The sequence below is a fragment of the Chinchilla lanigera genome, unplaced genomic scaffold (genome assembly GCF_000276665.1).
Source record: "Chinchilla lanigera isolate Chin_1 unplaced genomic scaffold, ChiLan1.0 scaffold00013, whole genome shotgun sequence".
Taxonomy (NCBI): domain Eukaryota; kingdom Metazoa; phylum Chordata; class Mammalia; order Rodentia; family Chinchillidae; genus Chinchilla; species Chinchilla lanigera.
Window position 1 is genome coordinate 19489634 of NW_004955414.1, and position 19430 is coordinate 19509063.

At 45.4% G+C, this 19430-nt stretch overlaps 2 protein-coding genes across 8 annotated transcripts in view; both read right to left on the reverse strand.

Moving 5' to 3' along the window:
* Positions 1 to 5735, reverse strand: part of Chrna10 (cholinergic receptor, nicotinic, alpha 10 (neuronal)) — a 7529-nt gene extending 1794 nt beyond the window's left edge. Inside the window, exons 1-4 of the mRNA XM_005380457.2 lie at positions 3341 to 5735; positions 1304 to 1449; positions 738 to 892; positions 5 to 65 (exon numbers count right to left, since the gene is read on the reverse strand). Coding sequence (XP_005380514.1) covers positions 5 to 65; positions 738 to 892; positions 1304 to 1449; positions 3341 to 3401 — 423 coding nt within the window. The 5' untranslated portion in view covers positions 3402 to 5735. The remainder of the gene's footprint in view (positions 1 to 4; positions 66 to 737; positions 893 to 1303; positions 1450 to 3340) is intronic.
* Positions 5736 to 9943: 4208 nt separating this feature from the next.
* Positions 9944 to 19430, reverse strand: part of Nup98 (nucleoporin 98kDa) — a 107499-nt gene continuing 98012 nt past the window's right edge. For 5 of the 7 annotated variants that reach the window (XM_005380033.2, XM_005380032.2, XM_013511898.1 and 2 more), the window contains 5 exons: positions 18094 to 18315; positions 15659 to 15900; positions 15060 to 15214; positions 11323 to 11434; positions 9944 to 11236 (listed from right to left, as the gene is read on the reverse strand). In XM_005380033.2, the coding sequence (XP_005380090.1) occupies positions 11019 to 11236; positions 11323 to 11434; positions 15060 to 15214; positions 15659 to 15900; positions 18094 to 18315 (949 nt within the window). In that variant the 3' untranslated portion in view covers positions 9944 to 11018. Of the gene's footprint in view, positions 11237 to 11322; positions 11435 to 12405; positions 12545 to 15059; positions 15215 to 15658; positions 15901 to 16945; positions 17014 to 18093; positions 18316 to 19430 lie in introns of those variants that run through there. The other 2 variants (XR_260183.2, XM_005380035.2) reach the window with 2 other exon arrangements.

Below are 19430 nucleotides of genomic sequence, written 5' to 3' on the forward strand. Positions count from 1 at the left end.
GCACCGCGCCGTCGTGCCGCACGACCACGTTGGTGCTGGCCGAGGCCGGCGGCTGCGCGTCCGCCCTGTGGGCAGACGGGACGGAGAGCGGGACGTCAGCCGCCTGGCTGCAGCCTGGGTACCGCGGAGGTGAGGGCGGACCTGGAAGGGGTCAGGGGGTGGCGGCGCCCTTGTGGCCTTGGCGGCACAGAGGGTGGAGCGCGCCACAGCCAGCCCTTCCGTCTGAGGAAGTCCAGAGGGGGCAGCACCCGAAGGGCTCAGGAAGGGACAGCTCTAGCCCAGGCAGGGTAAAAACTTCGCTGCAAAAGCAGGCAGTGACACTGCGTCGCCAGTGTGACCTCGGGAGTCATTTGCAGTATTGCTTAGAGAGGTCTGGGGAAGCTGTGCGGCGCCATGTGTTGGCTAGCGGACCAGAGCCGGTGCCGGTGGCATCTCGGGCCTGGAGGAAGGAGATCCCTGGGAAGCCCTGAGATCAGACCTGCCTAGAAGGGTGGAGGGGGCCAGATAGAGGCCCTCGTAGCCACTCCCCAGCAGACATTCAGCCTAAGTTGTCCTGGGTCAGCCTAAAGTGGGGGTGCCTTGCTGAGGGGTGGCTGTGAGCTCCTGGTGGCTTAGAGGAGCCCCAGGGTGAAGTGTCCAGAGCGACCAGCTCTGGTAGGAGGGGGATCCGTGCAGACCGGGGTGAAGGGCAATTCCGCAGAGGGGTGGGACAGGAGGGGGTTCCAGGTAGGCCGTACTTGTTATAGAGAACAATGTCCGGCCGCCACACAAGACTGCTGGGGATGCGGATGGCATCTAGACCACCGTAGGCATCAGGGTCCCATCGTAGGTAGGCATCTGTCCACTCCTGCCGGATCCACAGGTACAGGGTCAGCACCTGATTCCGCTCATCCTGGAGGGCGGGAAGTGGACACCTGTGTTTGCATCCCCTGCCCTCTTTGTGCACACTGGCCTGCAGCGCTCTGCTCAGCACCCCGAACCTGATTCCCCTGGGCAGTCCGCTTCCCTCCCAGGCCTGACCTTGCTGAATGAGCTTGGTGGGTTTCTCTCACCCCTAGACCTGAGGGTCCTCAGCAGTTACATGGGGATAATTCCTGCTCGGGGATTCAGTGAGTCCACGGGGGGTGGGGGAGGGGCAGACTGTAGGGCACACAGCGGGCACGTGGCAGTTGGTGACATTTGTCCTTGTTCACATAACAATTACCGACTTGCTGGGAGAATAAACCGCCTCTCACCCTTTAGTCCCTCGACACTGTTACAGGTAACAACACTCCACAGCTCCTCTACCACAGCCGCCACGCACCATGTCGATGATCTGCGACAGGGTCACCTCCAGGGTCACATTCAGAGTCTGGTCTGTGTCAGCCACCGGTCTCAGGGCACTTGTGTAGTTGGCGAAGAGGTCACGGAACAGCTTGTGAGCCAGCCTGCCCTCAGCTCCAAAGCACTCTGGAGGAGCAGGCAGGTTTGTCCACCCGTGACTGCAGGCCAGAGGCCCTGTCCTCAAGCCCCTAGCTGGAGACCTGTCACCTGTCCCACGCCCCACACTCTTTCAGTGGTCCTCCTGTCCTTTGTCCCTCTAGCGGTGGCTCTGGTTCCTCCCTGGTTGGTCTCCAGCGATGAATGAGGCCAAGGCCATGGGCTTATCTCCTGGAGAGACACTGACTTACTTCTTTGCCTCTCTTTCCTTCCTAAGGACCTGGATTGTGCCTGTCCTGCCACAAAGGCTGGAGGGACCCCATGTGCCGAGGACTCCAAACTTTTACCCAGGCATCCCAAACCTCATTACCATCTCCCTCTGGTTTCTCAGACCTTCTTCTGCAGCTAAATATTGGTTTGTTTTGAGAAGAAGTCTTGCTGTTTTGTTCAGGCTGGCCTTGAACACCTGGGCTCAAACCATCTTGTCTCAGCCTCCTGAGTAGCTGGGGCCACAGGTGTGACCACCATGCCTGGCATTCCCTCTTCTGAAAATATACTAGGTTTTTTGTTCCTGACTTAAAGAGTGTCCTCAGACTCTCGTTCTCTTTTATATCCTTCATTTTTTTCTTAAGCCAGGTTTTTCTTTTTAGTTCCAGACCCATATGCAGGATTGTCCACTGCTTAATTTTTTCAAGCATTTTAAGCTCCATAAGTTTCAAAATATTAATTCATCTCTTGTCCTATGCTTAGAAATCTGCTTTTCTTTTTGGTTCTGGCATGATGTCTGCCATGGATGTCTGGCATGGATCAAAATTGAGACTGTCACGTGGTCTACCACTGAGCTATACCCCCAAGCCCCAAAACCTACTTTTTATATTTTGTACTGGGGACTGAACCCATAGCTTTTGCACTGAGCTATATCTCTAGCCCTTTGATTGATTGACTGATTTTTTTTTTTTTTTTTTTTTTTTTTTTTGAGACAGAAGTCAGGCTACACAGTCCAGGCTGGCCTCAAACTCTTGGCAGTGTTCCTGCCTCAGCCTCCTGAGTGCTGAGATTACAGGCGTGCGCCACCACACCTGGCTGATGGACTGGTTTTGAGGTAGGGTCTTATTAAGTCTCCCAAACTGGGCTCAAATTTACAATCCTCCTGCCTCAGCCTCCTGAGTAGATAGGATTACAGCTGTGTGCCACACTTGGCTTGAAACTGCTTCTTATTCTGTGTCCTTTGTCTCAGCAAACAGCACCCTCAGTGATGGCAGGAAGTTGGAATTTTCCTTCCTTTATTCGCTTTCCGTTTTCCTCATGCTGCAATCCAGTTCGTCTCTAAATCCTGCCAGATGTCTCCTGACTGCATTTCCCTTTGCAGTTCAGGCTCCTTCCTTTCTGGCTTGGACCTCCTCAGAACTCTGCCTGCCTCAGACTCACTCTCTCCTGCCAGCCTGTACACTTCTGGCAGATTAAGCTTTTATTTATTTATTTATTTTGGTACCACAATCAAACTCGAGACCTTGTGCTTGCCAGGCAGGCACTGTGCCACTGAGCTATATCCCCAGCCTGATTAAACTATTAAACATGTATCTCTGTCAGGTCAGTACCTGCCTAAAACTGCTCAGGGACCCCCTGGTTGCAGGCTAAAAAGCATTGGCCTGACATTCAAGGCCCTTCACGATTGGCCCCTTGGAGTTTCCAGCCCTTGTTCTGGAAATTCCCCATCGCTGTCCCATCCCTTACTGCCAGGTAGGGCTCCTCTCACCCGCTTCAGCAGCTCTTTCCCACACTCCCCAGAGAGAGAGAGCTTGTTCACGGTGTAGGTGCTGGAGAGAAAGATAAACGGACTTCCTGGGGAAGAGAGGTTTGGAGCTGACAGAAATTACAGCATTGCTAGGAGAGGCCAGGGCCGGTTTCCCGAGCTTCATACCTGCAGGAAGTAGGAGCAGGAGCAGAAGGCCAAGGCAGAGGTGGTAGCTTCTGGGCCCCATGGCTCTGCCACAGCCGGAGGTGGGGCAGGTCTTCTGGCCAGACCTAGGACGGAACCCGCCCTTGCTGGCAAAGGCGGCGTGGACAGTACCTGGCAATTGGAAAGGCTGAGATCCTCCGTGGCCCAGCTACTCTCTGGGGAGCCCTGTTGCCCTTCAGGTTATCTGACCCTGTTTTGCACCTGCTTGTGGATGTTAGTGTTTGCTCATTGGCATCTGCCGGTTCGCCTCTGCTGGGCCTTTCATCCTCCAGCCTTGGCCTCTGCCCTTTCCTATTCCTGTTCCTCCCCCTCTTCGCTGCTGTCTCAAGTTCTGTCCGTCTTCGCCCTAACGACTTGGTCTCCCTGCCTCCCTGCTCTGACCTTCCTCTGCCTGCCTCTTTCCGCTCTCCCTTTCTCCTTCTATTTCAGGCCCCCTGACTCACGTCCTCTACTCCTGGTTCCCGGGCTCAGATGAGCCTGCTGCTCCTGGTAGATCAAGAAGCAGGGGAGACTCACATCGGCCCAGGGCTGAAGGGCGGACAGCGGCCCCTCCCCGTTTGCCTGTTAGCTTAATTAGGAGGCTGGGACACCTGCGCCACGGGAGCAGCGCAACTGACACTGACACCGCAGGCCGCTGGGGCCTAAATTATTCAGTCTGTAAAGCAGCACCGGGCTCAGTTCAGGCCCATCCTAGAGCAGAGGGACACGGCTCAGGGTGTGCAGAAGACAGGGGCTGACTTGGGAGCGCCCCTTCTTCCAGACCTGCAGCTGTCCTCCCGGGGAGGGACTGGGCACAGCAGGCCGGGCAAGCTCCCCTCCTGCTGGGAGTGGTGGCCAGCGGCAGACGACTCCAGGTGGCCCCTGAGGACAGAAGATGCAGCCACACCCTTCCTTCACTCCTAGCAGTCGCTGTCCACCTGTCTCAGTGCTTTCACACTAGCCAGCCACGTGGGCAGTGTGGGGTAATCACAGTCACTGTTTCCCGACGTGTCCTACCTGAGCATGATCCTGAAACTCTAGGTTTCGGTTCTCCTTGTCTGCTCCTTTGGATCAACAGTACTAACCTTGACAACAGTTAGGATGAACTTTGATAACTGATAGTGCAGGGCAGGCGCCCCGGCACAGTAGGCATCTGCAGTGGGTGCGGTGAGCTATACTTCAGGGACACACAGGTGTTTGTGGCCCACACGTTTGTTTTTATTACTTTTGTCAAAGTTGACCAGCTGCCTGACAACAGCTATGTAAACTGCCCTGGCAGTTCCATCTATAGCTGTGATGCCAGCTGTGGTGAAGATGCCAAGTCCCTGCTCTTTCTGTACCCCAGCCCTCTCTCCTAGGTACTGTGTGTTTGCCTCCATTCACCTTCCCAGACATTTGGGGCAATCTAAAAACACAATGAGTATTAGTTGAGATTTAGGGTTATTAATTTTCTTAGGTATGATTATGGCATTGTGATCATATTTATAGAAGCTCACTTGTTGGAAACATACTGAACCAGGCATGGTGGTGGATACCTGTAATCCCAGCACTTGGGAGGTTGAGGCAGGATCGCTCTGAGTTCAAGGCCAGCTTGGACTACAGAGTGAGACCGTGTCTCAAACAAACAAACCAACCAAAAGAAAAAAACTGAAGATATTGATGAAAGAATCTGCCTTAGAAATAATGTCATTAAGTGGGTAGGAGTAGAGATGAAATAAGACTAAAAATTGTGACAGACGTTGCATATGGGTTCATCACACTATTTTACTTTCTGTAGGTGAAAGTTTCTATAACTTTCACCCTTTAAAAAATACCCTCAGGAGGATTGGCATGAGTTCGAGGCCAATCTGAACTGCATAGTGGCACCCTGTCTTAAAAAAAAAAGGAAAGAAAATGGGGACTGGGGAGAGGGAAGGAAAGAAGGTAAAAGGAAAAAAAGGAAATAATGGAAATATAGCTTTGGTAAATGGCGAGTGGAGGAGGGGCTGAAGGGAGGATGGGAATGGGAAAAAAAGAATCAAGTATATCATACACAAGTACAGATTCTCTATGGTGAATGTGATCACTACGTGTATCTCAAGGGTACCAATAAAATCTGATTAAAAAGTAGACAATAAGAATTGTTTAAAGCAAAAGTAATACAGATATTCCTCATATTCCTTTCAGGCTAATAACCAAGGCACTATTTGGACTTACAACCTGCATTTGGACTTAAAACGCAGGAATGTGAGCAGCAGGGCAGCCTTACGGCGGCTCCTTCTATATGCAGTAATATAACTTTTGCTGATTATACTGTATAGTACTGTACTTCTGTGTTCTGGCATATATTACTACATAACTGCATATAAGAATTATGCAAATAAAAGCAGAATCTCAACTTGGAGTTTCCTTTGACCATTTCTTGGATCTGAATCTTGTACATGCATACTATATACTGTTCCTCATTTAACAACCAGTTTATTAGTCACAGGACTGGAATCCACTCTTTAAATGAGGAGTATCTGTAGAATACTGAACTCCAGGAAAATAGATGAAGTCTATGAGCTGGTTCTTTGAAAACCAAGGAACAAAAATTCTGGATTCATTATTTATTTTTATTTTTATTTTTATTTTTTGGTCTTTTTGAGACAGGGCCTCACTATACAGTTCAGGCTGGCCTTGAGCTCACTTTGTAGCCCAGGCTGGTCTCGAACTCACAACGATCCTCCTGCCTCAGCCTCCCAATGCTGGGATTACAGGCGTGCGCCACCACGCCCGGCCTTGGATTCATTTTTAGAAACACAAAAAAATCAATAAAACTGAGTTTGGCTGGCTGTGGAGGTGTGTGCTCGTAACTTCAGCACTTGGGAGGCTGAGGCAGGAGGATTGCTGAGAGTTCAAGGCCAGCCTGGGCTACATAGTGTGTTCAAGGCTAGCCTGAACTAGCAAGATCCTGTCTCATAAAAAAAACCAAAAAACCAACAAGAAGAAAACACCCCCAAAAACTGAGTTCAAGAGAAAAACATCCAACCCTCTGTTTGCTTTGCTCTTGGTATTATTGCAGGGTTTTGCTTGAGTATGTATGTTACACTGGATGTCATGAGGTTATGGAGTCCACTCTTTTTTTGAGACACAGGGTTTTGCTATGTAGCCCAAGCTGGCCTTGAACTCACAGCAATCTTCCTGCCCATCTCCTGAGTGCTAGGATTATAGGTACGTGCCACCATGCCCAGCTCCTGTCATATTTTTTTCCGTTATATTTCTTGAGAAATTAAAATATTTAAGAACATTTCAGCCAGGTGTGGTGGTGCATGCCTGTAATCCCAGCACCTTGGAGGCTGAGGCAGGAGGACTGCTGTGAGTTTCAGGTCAGCCTGTGCTACAAAGTGAATTCAAGGCCAGTATGAACTGCATAGCAAAACCCTGTCTCAAAAAGACAGAAGCAGCTAGGTGTGATAGTGCATGCCTGTAAGCCCAGCACTTGGGAGGCTGAGGCAGGAGGATCGTTGCGAGTTTGAGACCAGTTTGGGCTACAAAGTGAGCTCAAGGCAACCTGAACTGCACAGTGAGATCCTGTCTCAAAAAAGACAAAACAAAAAAACCCAAAGCAATTGATTCCATAGATGTTTACTGCTGGCAAATGTGTGCTCGGGCCTGCCAGTGCCAGGCCCAGTGGGTGGACACACAGATGAATCAGACACAACCTCAAAGGGGGAGCTGGGGTGGGAGGATTAATCACTGTGAGTCTGAGGCCATCCTGGGCCACACAGTGTGTTCAATAGCACACGTGAGCTACACGGCAAGACCCTTTCTCAAAAAAGAAAAACAAAAACTAGACTTGAATAGTACTCATGTTGCTCACTTGTTCCCTCTCAAGACCAGCTGTGTAAAGCAGCAACATTAGGGATCAGAATGGCCTTTGTACAAAGGAATGTAGACTGTGGAAATGAAACGACTCTAGGTTTAAACACAAAAAGCATCACAGTAGAAAAGGAGGCTTTGACAAATCAAGATTATACACCACAGCCAAGCTGGATTCATCTCAGGGATGCAGGAATGTTGTTCAACATACGTAAATCAATAAGAAAACCATATGGTCATCTCAATAGATGCAGAAAAAGCTTCGGACAAATTCCAGCACCCATTCATGATAAAAACCCTACAGAAAACTGGAATAGATGGTCTTTATCTCAATCTGATAAAAGCCATCTATGACAAACCAACAGCCAACATCATACTAAATGGACAGAAACTGAAAGCTTTCTCTCTAAAATCAGTAACAAGACAAGGATGTCCACTATCACTCTTAATATAGATCTGGAAACATTAGCCAGGGCAGTTAGACAAGAGAAATAAAAGGAATAAAGATAGGAAAGAAGTAAGTTAAATTATCATTATTTACTGATGACATGATACTCTACATAGAAGACCCCAAAACTCCACCAAAAACTTCTACATTTAATAGCCAAATTCAGTAGTGTAGCTGGATACAAAGTCAACACTCAAAAGTCAATAGCATTCCTGTAGATGAAGAACAAACTTACTAAGAAAGAAATTAGGGAAACAATACCTTTCACAATAGCATCCCAAAAAATGAAATACCTAGGAATCAATCTAACAACCTCTACGCTGGGAACTACAGGACTCTGAAATAGGAGATTGAAAAGGACATCATAAAAGGGAAAGATATCCCTTGTCCTTAGGTAGGAAGAACAAATACAGTGAAAATGGCCACACTTCCAAAATTGTTATACAGATTTAATGCAATTCTGATCAAAATTCCAACACATCTAGAGCTGGGGATATAGCTCAGTGGCACAAGCGCCTGCCTGGCAAGCGCAAGGTCCTGAGTCAGATTCCCAGTACCAAAACAACATATCTCACAGAATTAGAGAAAACAATCCTAAAATTCATTTGGAACCAGAAGAGACCTAGAATAGCAAAGGCAATTCTGGGCAACAAAGGCAAGGCAGGGGGGCATCACAATCCCTAACTTGAAATTATACTACAAAGTTACTGTGATAAAAACAGCATGGTATTGGCAAAAAACACAGACCCAAGGACCAGTGGAACAGCTTAGAAGATGCAGAAACAACCCCAGCCAGGGATATAATTCAGCGGGCACAGTGTCTGCCTGGCAAGCTCGAATATGATTCCTGATACCAAACCAAATAAAACAAAACACAACCCCAGGCACACACAGCCACCTTATCTTTGACAGAGTGGCCAAACATCACTGGAAGAAAGGTAGCCTTTTTATAAATGATGCTGGAAAAACTCACTTTGCTCATGCTGAAGATTAAAACTGGACCTGTATCTTTCACCATGCACTAAAGTTGAAATGGATCAAATACCTAAATAGTAAAACAGAAAACATTAAATTTGCTGGAAAATAGAATAGGTAGACTTCTTGAAAACACTGGTGTAGGCAAAGACTTTATGAACAAAACTTCAGTTGCACAGGAACTATCACAAAGTATCAGCTGGGATCTCATCTTATTAAAAAGCTTTTGTACAGCAAGAGAAACCAACAGATTGAAGAGACAACCCCCAGTGGGGAAAAATTTTTTTGCAAGCAGTTCCTCAAAGGATTACTGCTGAAAACGTATAAAGAACTCAAAAAAATCAGATCCCCCAAATTTAAAGACCCAATCCAAAAATGGGCATCTGAGATGAACACACACATCTCAGATGAAGAAATACCAACAGCAAATAAATGTATGAAAAAATATTCAGCATCACTGGTCACTTGTGAAATGCAAATTAAAACAATGCTGGGATTCCATCTCATCCCAGAAAAGTGGCTATTACCAAGAAATCAGCCAGTAACAAATGCTGGCAGGGATATGAGGAAAAAGGGACCCTTGTTCACTGCTGGTAGGACTGTAGACTGGTGAAACCACTGGAAATCAGTGCAAAGATTCCTCAAAAGACTAGGATTGGTGGTCCCATCTGACTCAGCTATTCCCCTTCTTGGTATCTTCCCCGAAGAGTTAAAAGCATTATACTGCGGTGATATATGCACACCCATGTTTATAGCAGCACCGTTTGTAATGTCATAGCCAAATCTTGGAAACAGCCCATATGCCAATCAACTGGTGAATAGAGAGAGATGGTGTGGGTTTTTTCCTAAAGTGGAGTACTACTCCACCATAAAAGATAGGTAAGTGCTTGCACCTTGAGACCACACTGAAGTGAAATAAGTCTGACACTTGTGTGTAAATGCTGCATTCTCTGGTGTGAGAAAAGGAGACTTTGAATGGTGAAGTGTATTTTACTGGGCAATTGGAAGACCCACCAAAGGGAATCTGTATGTGTATATGTGTGTCTAGCAGTCAGTTTTAATCAATAATCAACTCCTTAGCCCCTATACTGCCCTTATAAGTCTAGCGTCCGGGCTAGTCTGCATCTCAGCTTAACACCATATTGTTCTCCCTTATCTCCATTTTGACTACAAATTCCAAAAACAGGCTAAATCAAAGAGGGCCAACATAAAAATCCTTGAGAAGCAGGAGGGCTCAAAAATACACAGTGAAAGCCAATACCAAGAATGCTATAAACATCGTTTTATTTATTTTTTAAGAAAGTAGCTTCAGAAAAAGAAAATAATCTAGATCATTTATTTATATATATATATATTTTAATAAAAACCTTTACATAATCTTCATGCATAAAGACTCAGGGGTGGCCATGTCTGCGACAGCTCTCACATCAGCTGTCTCAGGCCAGCACCTGGGGTTCCCCATCGCTGGCAACAATGCAGGGAAGGCCTCTGCCTGCCCCTAAAGCCCAGCTCCCTGCCTGTCTCGATGACAGCCTCACTTTCCAGCAGGGTAAATGAAAGATGATGGTAAATGCTGAGGGCCTAAAAAAGAGGGACTCAGGAGGGTGCTCCAACTTGCCATTTTTTATCTAAGCTCTTCAGGCAAATCTAGGCAGGTGTCCCAGAAAGATGACTGAAAATCAAGGGGCAAACCAAGTTCTAGAAGCTTCCCAGAGATACGTGATGTACGACCAGTGTGGCTGCATATGGCAGTAGGGAAGGTATGGTATTCAAGGAACAACCGAGGCAGGAACACTACAAGCCTTGAAGATTTGATCCCCCACAGCATGTACTCCTCTCTACCCTGTGTTGGAAAGAGCCTGTTCTCTGTGCTCAGTCCAATACTCTTGACTCCGAAATTCGGTTAACCGACCATTTCACTTGAGAAGAAAAATTCCCCTCCTGTGAACAGCTGGTATATCAGGGAAGGACAGTCCTAGGTCAATACGCTTGTCCCATCAGGTTTCACTCCTTAGTACAAAACGGCTGGAGCAGGGTAGGGTAGTAAGTTGGCATAGAGGGCAGCAACATCCAGAATGTTGAAGGTGAAAAAGAATTTCCTAGTTCTTTGGGAGATTCTGCCAAAGGAGCTTTATTGACCATTTTTGGAAAGAAAAAAGTGGTCTTGAGAATGGTAAAAGGAGACATCTCCTTTTTTTGGTTCCAAAAGCCCTTATGGTATGTTCAGTATTGAGAAAAGCCCTGAACAATTAGAGGGTGCTGCTTGGGGCAGCAGGAAAGGAGTGTCTTCCACAGCCAACTGAGAATGGCAGAAGGTGGCAGTCAAAACAGTGCTGGGGACCATTCTGTGGTGAGTGTGAACGAGCCTCCTCGGAGTGTGGCAGGAAGAGCCTGGGTTCACTGGCTCCCAACCGTCAGTTCTCGAAGGTAAGACTGCGTAAGGCTGCTCATCTCTTCCAAGGCGTAGTCCTCAGGCATGGGGAGCCGGCCAATGTGGGGAGCCAACAGGCGCAAAGGGACGCTCTGAGGGTCTGGTGTGGTGTCCAAAGTTGCATCAGGGGCATGCCTTAGGCTCAGTACCACCCGCAACAAGTTGGCTACACGTTTGGCCATATCTAGAGAGAACAAGTACAGTGAGCACTGAGGGATGGTTTGGGGAAGAGAAGCACCGGAAAAAGCAGGGTGGCTGAGGGAGGCTTACCTGACTGAGCCAGGCGATCCTTGGCGTTGTAACACTGGATCTGCTCTATCCGGCTGCACAGAGAAGTCACTTTGGTGTTTAACTGCTCTAGTTCATAACCCGACCACTCCTCCTTTAAAGAAGCAGAGAGACCAGTTCGTCCAAGAGAAAACTCTACCATTACAATCCTAGCTCAAATGATTTTAAATAGTGGTGAACAAGCCAGGCATGGCAGCTCATACTTGTAATCAGCACTACCCAGGCAGCTGAGGCAGGGGGATCCCAAGTTTGAGCCCAGAATGAGCAACTCAGTGAAATCCTGCCTCAAAATATAATGGGCTCAAGGTGTTATTGAGTGGTAGAACACTCCTAAGTTCAGTCCTCAGTACTATAAAACAAAGCAAAAAGCAAAAACTAAAACACAAAAGCCAGTGGTAACACGCTGCGGTCTTTGCTCTCATGATTACAAACGAGAAAATACCAAATAGTAAAAACCTTGAAGAATCAAGCTATGCAGATAATTAAAACAGGTTGACATGGCAGAGAGAAACTGCATGACTACTGCAGACTGAGAGGCCAGGAGAGACCTCTTCAGGGAGGCCATATCTGACCTGAGACCTGAACAGTAAGAGAAGGGCCAAGGTTTCCAGGCAAAAAGAATAGTAACTTCTGTAAGGTAGGAAGTTTATATGGTACAAAGTGGGGTAAAACGGATACAGAACAAGATAAAACTGGACAGATTTTTAACTAAAAATGAAGTGTTTCATTAATGAATGTGATGTCCGCTACACTCTTAACTACCTGCCTTTCTCCCTTAAGACTGGTTACACACTCATCTCAGGGGCTGCTGTACTGGCAGCACTCTCGGTTTCCTCCTTACACTCATTCTGTAGCAAGGCTGATTCATTTGTATATTGCTCCTGCACCAAATTATTACTTTGCTAAGTATAGAATACTTTTTTGGGGGGCTGCCTTTTTGAGACAGGGTCTGAGTATGTAGTTCAGGCTGGTCTTGAACTCACGGTGATCCTCTTGCCTCAGCCTCCCAAGTGCTGAGATTACAGGCGTGCACCACCACACCTGGCAAGAATACATATTATTTACCTTTATATTCCCCAAATCCAACACTGTGTTTGGCAAATGTTGGGTTCTCAATAAGTAGGTTGTGTAGATAAACTGATCAATATTCAGTTAGGAAAGGGTTTCTTCGGTGATTATTTAGGAAGGATGCTTTTAATTCTTCCTAAAAGCACAACAAACATAAAGCATGCCTATTATGTACTCAGCACTACAATAGTGGAACTTTGATGAGGATAATAGATAACAATGATTAAGCATTTAGTATATGTAAGGTAGTGTGCTACTTCATGTATACTTTGTTTAATCTTTGTGAAACCCTGTAGCTATGTACTGTAATGGGCGCCGCTATCCAATCCACCCTTTGCTTGTTTTTTCAGATAGACAGAGGTTAGTAAACTTGCCCAAGGTTACAATGAGCATGTGGGGGATATGAATAGACCCTACCTTGCAGTAGGAATGACCTCCCCAAAAGGAGCTGATGGCAACCCAGATCTAAATAAATACAGTATGATCTGACAAGTACTCTAGTAGAAAAGGGGACCAAGTGTTTTGGCAGTAAGAAAGGTGTCACTGCTTAAAGCCAGAATGCTTTTGCTGCAGGGTGGGAGGGTATTGGGGTTGGGGTCATCAGGCCCAGTCTGCATGTCTCCCCCTGGTCCCTCCCCCTGTGTCCTGGGAGTTGCCTTGGTCTAGAGCTGTACACTGAGTGTTCAAGGATGCCCTGCTATGAGCTGGCTTTGATTCTGAAAGCCATGCAGTGACCAGAGACTGCTGCTGCTGTGGAACACACAATGCAAGCCCTGTTGGAGAGAGGAGTCAAACTGTGGCTGTAGTACTTGAAAATTCCAGTGAGTGAGCACTTCCTTATAATATCTTCAACCAGAGCAGCACAGGAGAGGCTGGTGTTTCTTGGTGGATTTTTATGCACCACCAACAACCAGGAGGGCCAGGGATATAGCTCAGTGGCACAAGCACCTGCCGGGCAAGCGCAAAGTCCTGAGTTCGATTCCTGGTACCAAAACAACAACCATGACAGTTTAGTGGAACACTTGTCTTGGGACACTGATGTGGATAGACTGAAGGTCATAAAATGCTCTCTGACCCAGGAAGTGAAAGAGTGAAGGCACTGTTTCCAGACCCACTTGAAGAAAAATTCTATTTCTAAAGAAGAGGAAGTGAGAGGAAGCACTGGGCTTTAGTCTTGTGTTTACTTCTCTCACACCAGAGCAGCATGGTCGACTATTCTAAAAGTGTGGCTTTAGTTAAGAATTCTGCTGCAGAATTTAGCTCAGCAGCGCAGTGCCTGCCTGCCAAGTGCAAGGTCATGAGTTCGATTCCCGGTACCGGAAAACAAACAAAAAAAGAATTGTGCTGCAGGTGCTGTTTAAATTTTCTAAAGTGCTTTGCTTTTGATCACCTTTGGTGCAAGAGGCGACAGCTGCCCTGTACTCTGGTACTGCAGTTCAATTCTGCTTTTGTTTTCATTCATATAATTTGTTAGTGTGGTGGACTCTGTCCTTAAAACAGTAACACCATTTTGAAAAGCAAACATAAAACTGCTTTGGTTTGCAAGTAAGTTACTCATTCAGACTGTATGTCTGTATGACAAAAATAAAAACTGAAGACCCTGTGGTATATGGGCAACCTTTTTTTTTTTTAGGTACTGGGAATCAAACTCATGACCCTGCGCTTGCTAGTCAGGCGCTGGAGCCACTGAGCTATTTCCCCAGCCCTTCTTTTGATCAAAGTACTAAACATGATTTTAAAACAAAGGAAAGAAAAAGTACGGTTAACAATTTTTGAGGAAAAAAGAAGGAAAAGTAGAGCTAAAGCAATTCAGATCTTGAAATAGCAGGACAAGTATGCTAGTGAAGACTGCTCTGTAACAAGGTTTGCTGGAGGTACTCCCAGTAACTCAGTACGAGTAGACGCGGGCAAGGCCGAGACGTGCAGTGAAAGCAGCAGGGGTAAAGGCAGGAGTGCAGAATAAAGGCCTGCAACTGGAATCCCATATAGACATATGGTATATAAGGTACACATGATTTCTGTGCTAAAGCAAGCAATGAAGACCATTTTATGACTATCCAGACTAAGATATTTTAATAAAAGCTTAAAAACCATCATATTTCTACTCTGAAACATGTTGAACAATGTGTGAAACAATTATCCTTACCCAATCCCTGATTTAACTGCAGCGCACTGTAATTACTGCTGCATAAGGGCTACAGCAATCCTCAAGAATGGCCACTGCATATACAGCTGGTAAATAAACTCAAAAGTGTTCATTGGTTTTTTTGTTTTGCTTTTTTTTGGTGGTCCTGAGGATTGAACCCAGAGCTGTTACACTGAGCTGTTATATCCCCAGCCCATTTGTTACTTAGGGTGTCTCACTAAGTCATAAAGTTGCCCAGGATGGCCATATTTGAGATGCTCCTGCCTCAGCCTCCCACACTGCTGGCAATACAGGTGTGTGCTACCATTCCCAAAAGTGGCTGGTTAAGTTTTGATACCACAGACAGACAGAGAGACAGACACAGACACACACACACACACACACACACACACACACACACACACACACACACACACGGTCTAAGGCCTTTTGGAGTTTTGGAGTCTTAGAAGCTTTAAGGGCCAGGGAAAAGTAAAACCAGGTAGTGCCTGAAGAATTCAGGTACCTGCTGAATACGGCGGAGTATTTCAATGACTTGAATATAGTCTAGGTAAACAAGCCCAGACGTTTCCCAGTCCTGAATGAGGCTGCTGCGCTCTGGAGGTGCCAAGTCTTCCAAGAAGCCCTTCAGGTAGTCATAGTTCTCGTTAATGATGGCATCTGGAGAAACAAAACATGAGCACAGCATATGTGTAAGTAAGTGCACGATTTCCTGATGTGTACGGGACCTGGCAGAAATCTAAGGCAGGAAGAAAGGAGAAATAACACTGGCTCAGACTTGAGAACTACAAGTAGATACTGTGAAATTCTTCAAAGGAAACATGAAGAACTTCAGGCTTCAGATCCCCAAGCTGTATTTCTGGTGTTGCTAGACACAATTTCGATAAACAAAGAGTGTAACACAATTAGTCACATCAAGGGTATTTCTGGCAAATGGTAACTTTGCAATACTGTTGTCTTCCATTGCCTCTCTAGCCCCTCACCCTGGCAAGGCTTTTCTTCAGAGAGCTCTTGAAAAGCACGTGCTATACTGAGAATCATCTCTGGCTTCACCTACCATGGCAGTGCAGAAGTTAGAAGAATTTGGGTGACTACAGCACTCACCAGAAGCTAAGTGTCGGATGACGAGTTTGTGGCAGTGGTTCCAGTGACCAGCTTTAAACAGGTAGAGGGCTTCCAAGTGTGGATCAGATTCCATGTGCGCGCGCACTGCTTTGGCCTCGTGAATCCACTCGGCAGGCACACACAGCTTCTGTATAAGGAAAGCCTCCTTAGCCCAAGACTCAGGGGTCTCCAGTAGCTGGCAGTGCCGGGTAAGCAGCTCTCGAACAGCCTTCTCACGAATGCTTTAGGAAGAAAGAAGCCGGACTAAGCATCATCCTGTGCCATGCAGCAGGCTGCTGCAGACAGGTTAGCAGGCCCCGTGGAACAGCAGGTCTTGACCCTTACAGGATCACTTCAAACTCCACAAAAACCCCAAAGCTGATTACTGGATCATTCAAGATTTTGAAGTCTTCTTAAGTGAGTTTTTCTCTCACATGAGAAATGGGTTCTCTCTCTCTCTGATAGACAGTACAGATATTCTGTTTCAAAAAAAACTTTAAGGTAAATGCTAATTTTTCATTTATGCTATAGTTTCCTAGGTTCACTAAAAAGTTTTGTCCTTTTACAATTTGTATTTTCTCTGTGAGAGAGAATCTTTTGTCTGTGATTTGTATTCTGAGTAACATGATGGCCTTTTTCTGGGGCGGGGGGGTTTAAGACAGGGTATCACTATACAGTTCGGACAGGCCTTGAATTCACTTTGTAGTCCAGACTGGCCTTGAACTTGCAGCAGTCCTTCTGCCTCATCCATCCTATGGTCAGTCTTTTAAGACCATGACAGACAGTATATATTAACCACTGTTACTGTCTATTTTTTTTGTACCAGAAATCAAACTCAGGACCTTAAACTTGCCAGGCTGGCGTTTGTGCCCCTGAGCTACATCCCAGCCCTATCTAATTATTTTTTATGCAATTTTGTTTTATTTTTTCATGGTAGTAGGAAGAGGGTTTTTTCTTTATCATTATCTGCTTCTATTACATTAAAAAGAAAAACCCATCACACCAACACTGAAGTATTTAAGCTCATCATATTTTCATGGTCAGAGAGTTAGAAACCTAATTCTCTAGGGAATGCTGTCCACTTCCCAGAAGGACCCTTCCCCAGCTAGGATCTCTTTATTTCCTGTCTTGTAACATTTCCTTGCTACTGCCTAGGAGTAAAGATCGGGAGAGAATTCTGCCGCACAGAGCAGGCCTCTGAAATGCACTTCCAACTTCCTGCTTTCCCTGTCTCCCTAGTGGTCACTACCAATAAGCAGAGTAGCTCTGAAGGTAATGTGAACTTACTTTGTTTTCTCAAACTGGTTAATTCTCTCTCTCTTGACGAAAGCTCCTCAAAGAGAGTCCTGTTTTGGCTGAGCCAAAGAAGGAATCATTTTAATTTCAGATCAAAACTTTTCTCCCCTTTTGGACTCTTCTGAATACTTAGGTTGTTCTCCAAGTTGTAGGCTTACTACTGCTACTTCCTTTCCATATTCTTTTGCAGGAAACAGCATCTGCTTTCTCACAGCCAACTCTGAAATACCAGTCACTCGACTAGCCAGTATTTTACCACACAAAATCCCTCACTTGTGTTTAAGTAAACTCCAAGGAAGTTTAAGTAAAGTTTAAGTAAACTCCTATTAAAGGGAAGGAGAAGAGAAACTGGTTGAACAGCTATTCTAGATGCTTTATACTCCTTCATCCCACAACTACGTCTGAGCAAGGACTAGCATTATAATTTTACAGGTATGAAAACTAAGGCTTGGAGCGTACCTTTACTCCAAGTCCAAAGTGAGCAAGTACATGGTGGAACCAGAATACAGGCAAGTCTGACTGAAGAACCCAGCCTCCTTCTGGCACGGTGACTAATGAGCAAATGTTTAACTCTATCTGGGTTTACTCATCTATAAAACAGGGATTATGAGCATGTATGTTTCATAGTGAACATGAAATGAGTTAATGTATGTAAGTATTTACAATATAAACCTATGTAAAACCACTTATAACAAAGTACTATATATATTTATTTGTTATTATTTTTATTACTTTTTTAAGACAGGGTATTACTATGTAGCCCAGGCTGACCTTGACTTTACAGCAATCCTCCTGCCTCAGCTTTCAGAGTGCTGGGATCACAGGTGTGTGCCACCATACCTGGCTGGTTCTTTGAATCGTATCTCTAGTCTTTCCCTGATTACTGCAGTTCACAGAGATCCATCTCCCTTTTCAGATTATTGAGGGGTCTTGTGATGAATATAATTTGACACATAATGAAAAAAGGTAGCTTTATTATTAACTGGTTCAAATGAATAGTCAGTCTAGACTGAGTGCCTTTATCCCATGACTTGATCTAATACATATATTACTTGCTGAATGGAACCCTAAGAAACCGTGGTTCCTTTGGCATCACTCTGTAGTGCTGGATACAGTGGGTTCAGGGATCCCTCACTCACCTGGAGTTGTCGATATGCAGGAAGACAAAGATGGCCCACTCCCAGAGCCCCTCACTTTCCAGCTGGGCAGCGTAACTGGCGTGAAGCATGCCCTCACTTGGCTTTTCAAGGTGGTTATAGTTAAGAGTCCGTAGCACCTCCCACAGGTGCCAGCTTAGGCGGTAGTCCAAAGGGTCTGCAGTTACACTTCGAGGTTCCAGCAGCTGATCAAGATCGTACTTTCTGCAAGGAAGGGTTGAGAATTACCACCACCAGCTAGCAGATCACCAGCACTGAAAAGTCAACTATTCTACCTTTGTCTCAGAAGACAATCAAGGAACCAGACTCCAAAAACATTATTTTGAGACAGGTTCTTGCTAAATTGCCTGGGCTGGGCTTCAATTTGTGATTCTTCTGTCTCAGCTTCCCAAGTAGCCAAAATTACAAATGTGTACCACTGTGCCTGGCTGTAACTTTTTTTTCTTTTTTACAGTTTCCAATCAGATTTTATTGGTACATTTTAGGTGTATATAATGACCACTTTTTTTAATCTATTCCTCAGTTGATAGGCATTTGGATTGATCCCACGATTTAGCTATTACAAATTGCACTGCTATAAAAACCGGTGCACATACATTGCTGTGATATGATGTTTTCACTTTTTCTGGAAAAACACTCAGGAGGGGAACAGGTAGGTTGAATGGGACCTCTAATCCTAGTTTACTGAGGAATCTTCACACTGATTTCCACAGTGGTTTCACCAGTCCACACTCCCAGCAAGTGGAGAAGGGTTTCTTTCCCCCTACAGCCCTTCCATCATTTGTTGTTGTTGGTTGATTTCTTGATAATAGCCATTCTTTCTGGGGGGAGATGGAATCTGTGTTGTTTTAATTTGCATTTCTCTAAGGACTAATAATGTTGAACCTTTTTCCATGTATTTATTTGCTGTTTGTATTTCTTCATATGACAAGTGTGTATTCATCTCAGATGCCTATTTTTGGATTGGGTCTTTGAATTGGGGGGCCTGCTTTTTTAAAAAATTCTTTGTATGTTCTAGATAGAAGTCCTTTTTCTGAGGGACAGTTGGCTAAAATTTTTTTCCCAATTTATGAGGTTTTTTTTTTAATACTGTTGGTGATTTCTTTTGATATGCAAATTCTTTTCAGTAAGATGAGATCTCAATTGTTGATTCTTTGAAGTATTTCCTGTGCAGTTTGGTTTTTGTTCATGAGCTCTCTGCCTACCCTTATATTTTCAAGATTTCTACCTACTTTCTCTTCCAATCGATTTGGTGTTTCTGTTTTAATAATTAGATCTTTAATCCATTTTGACTTTAGTGTGGTGCATGGTGATAGACA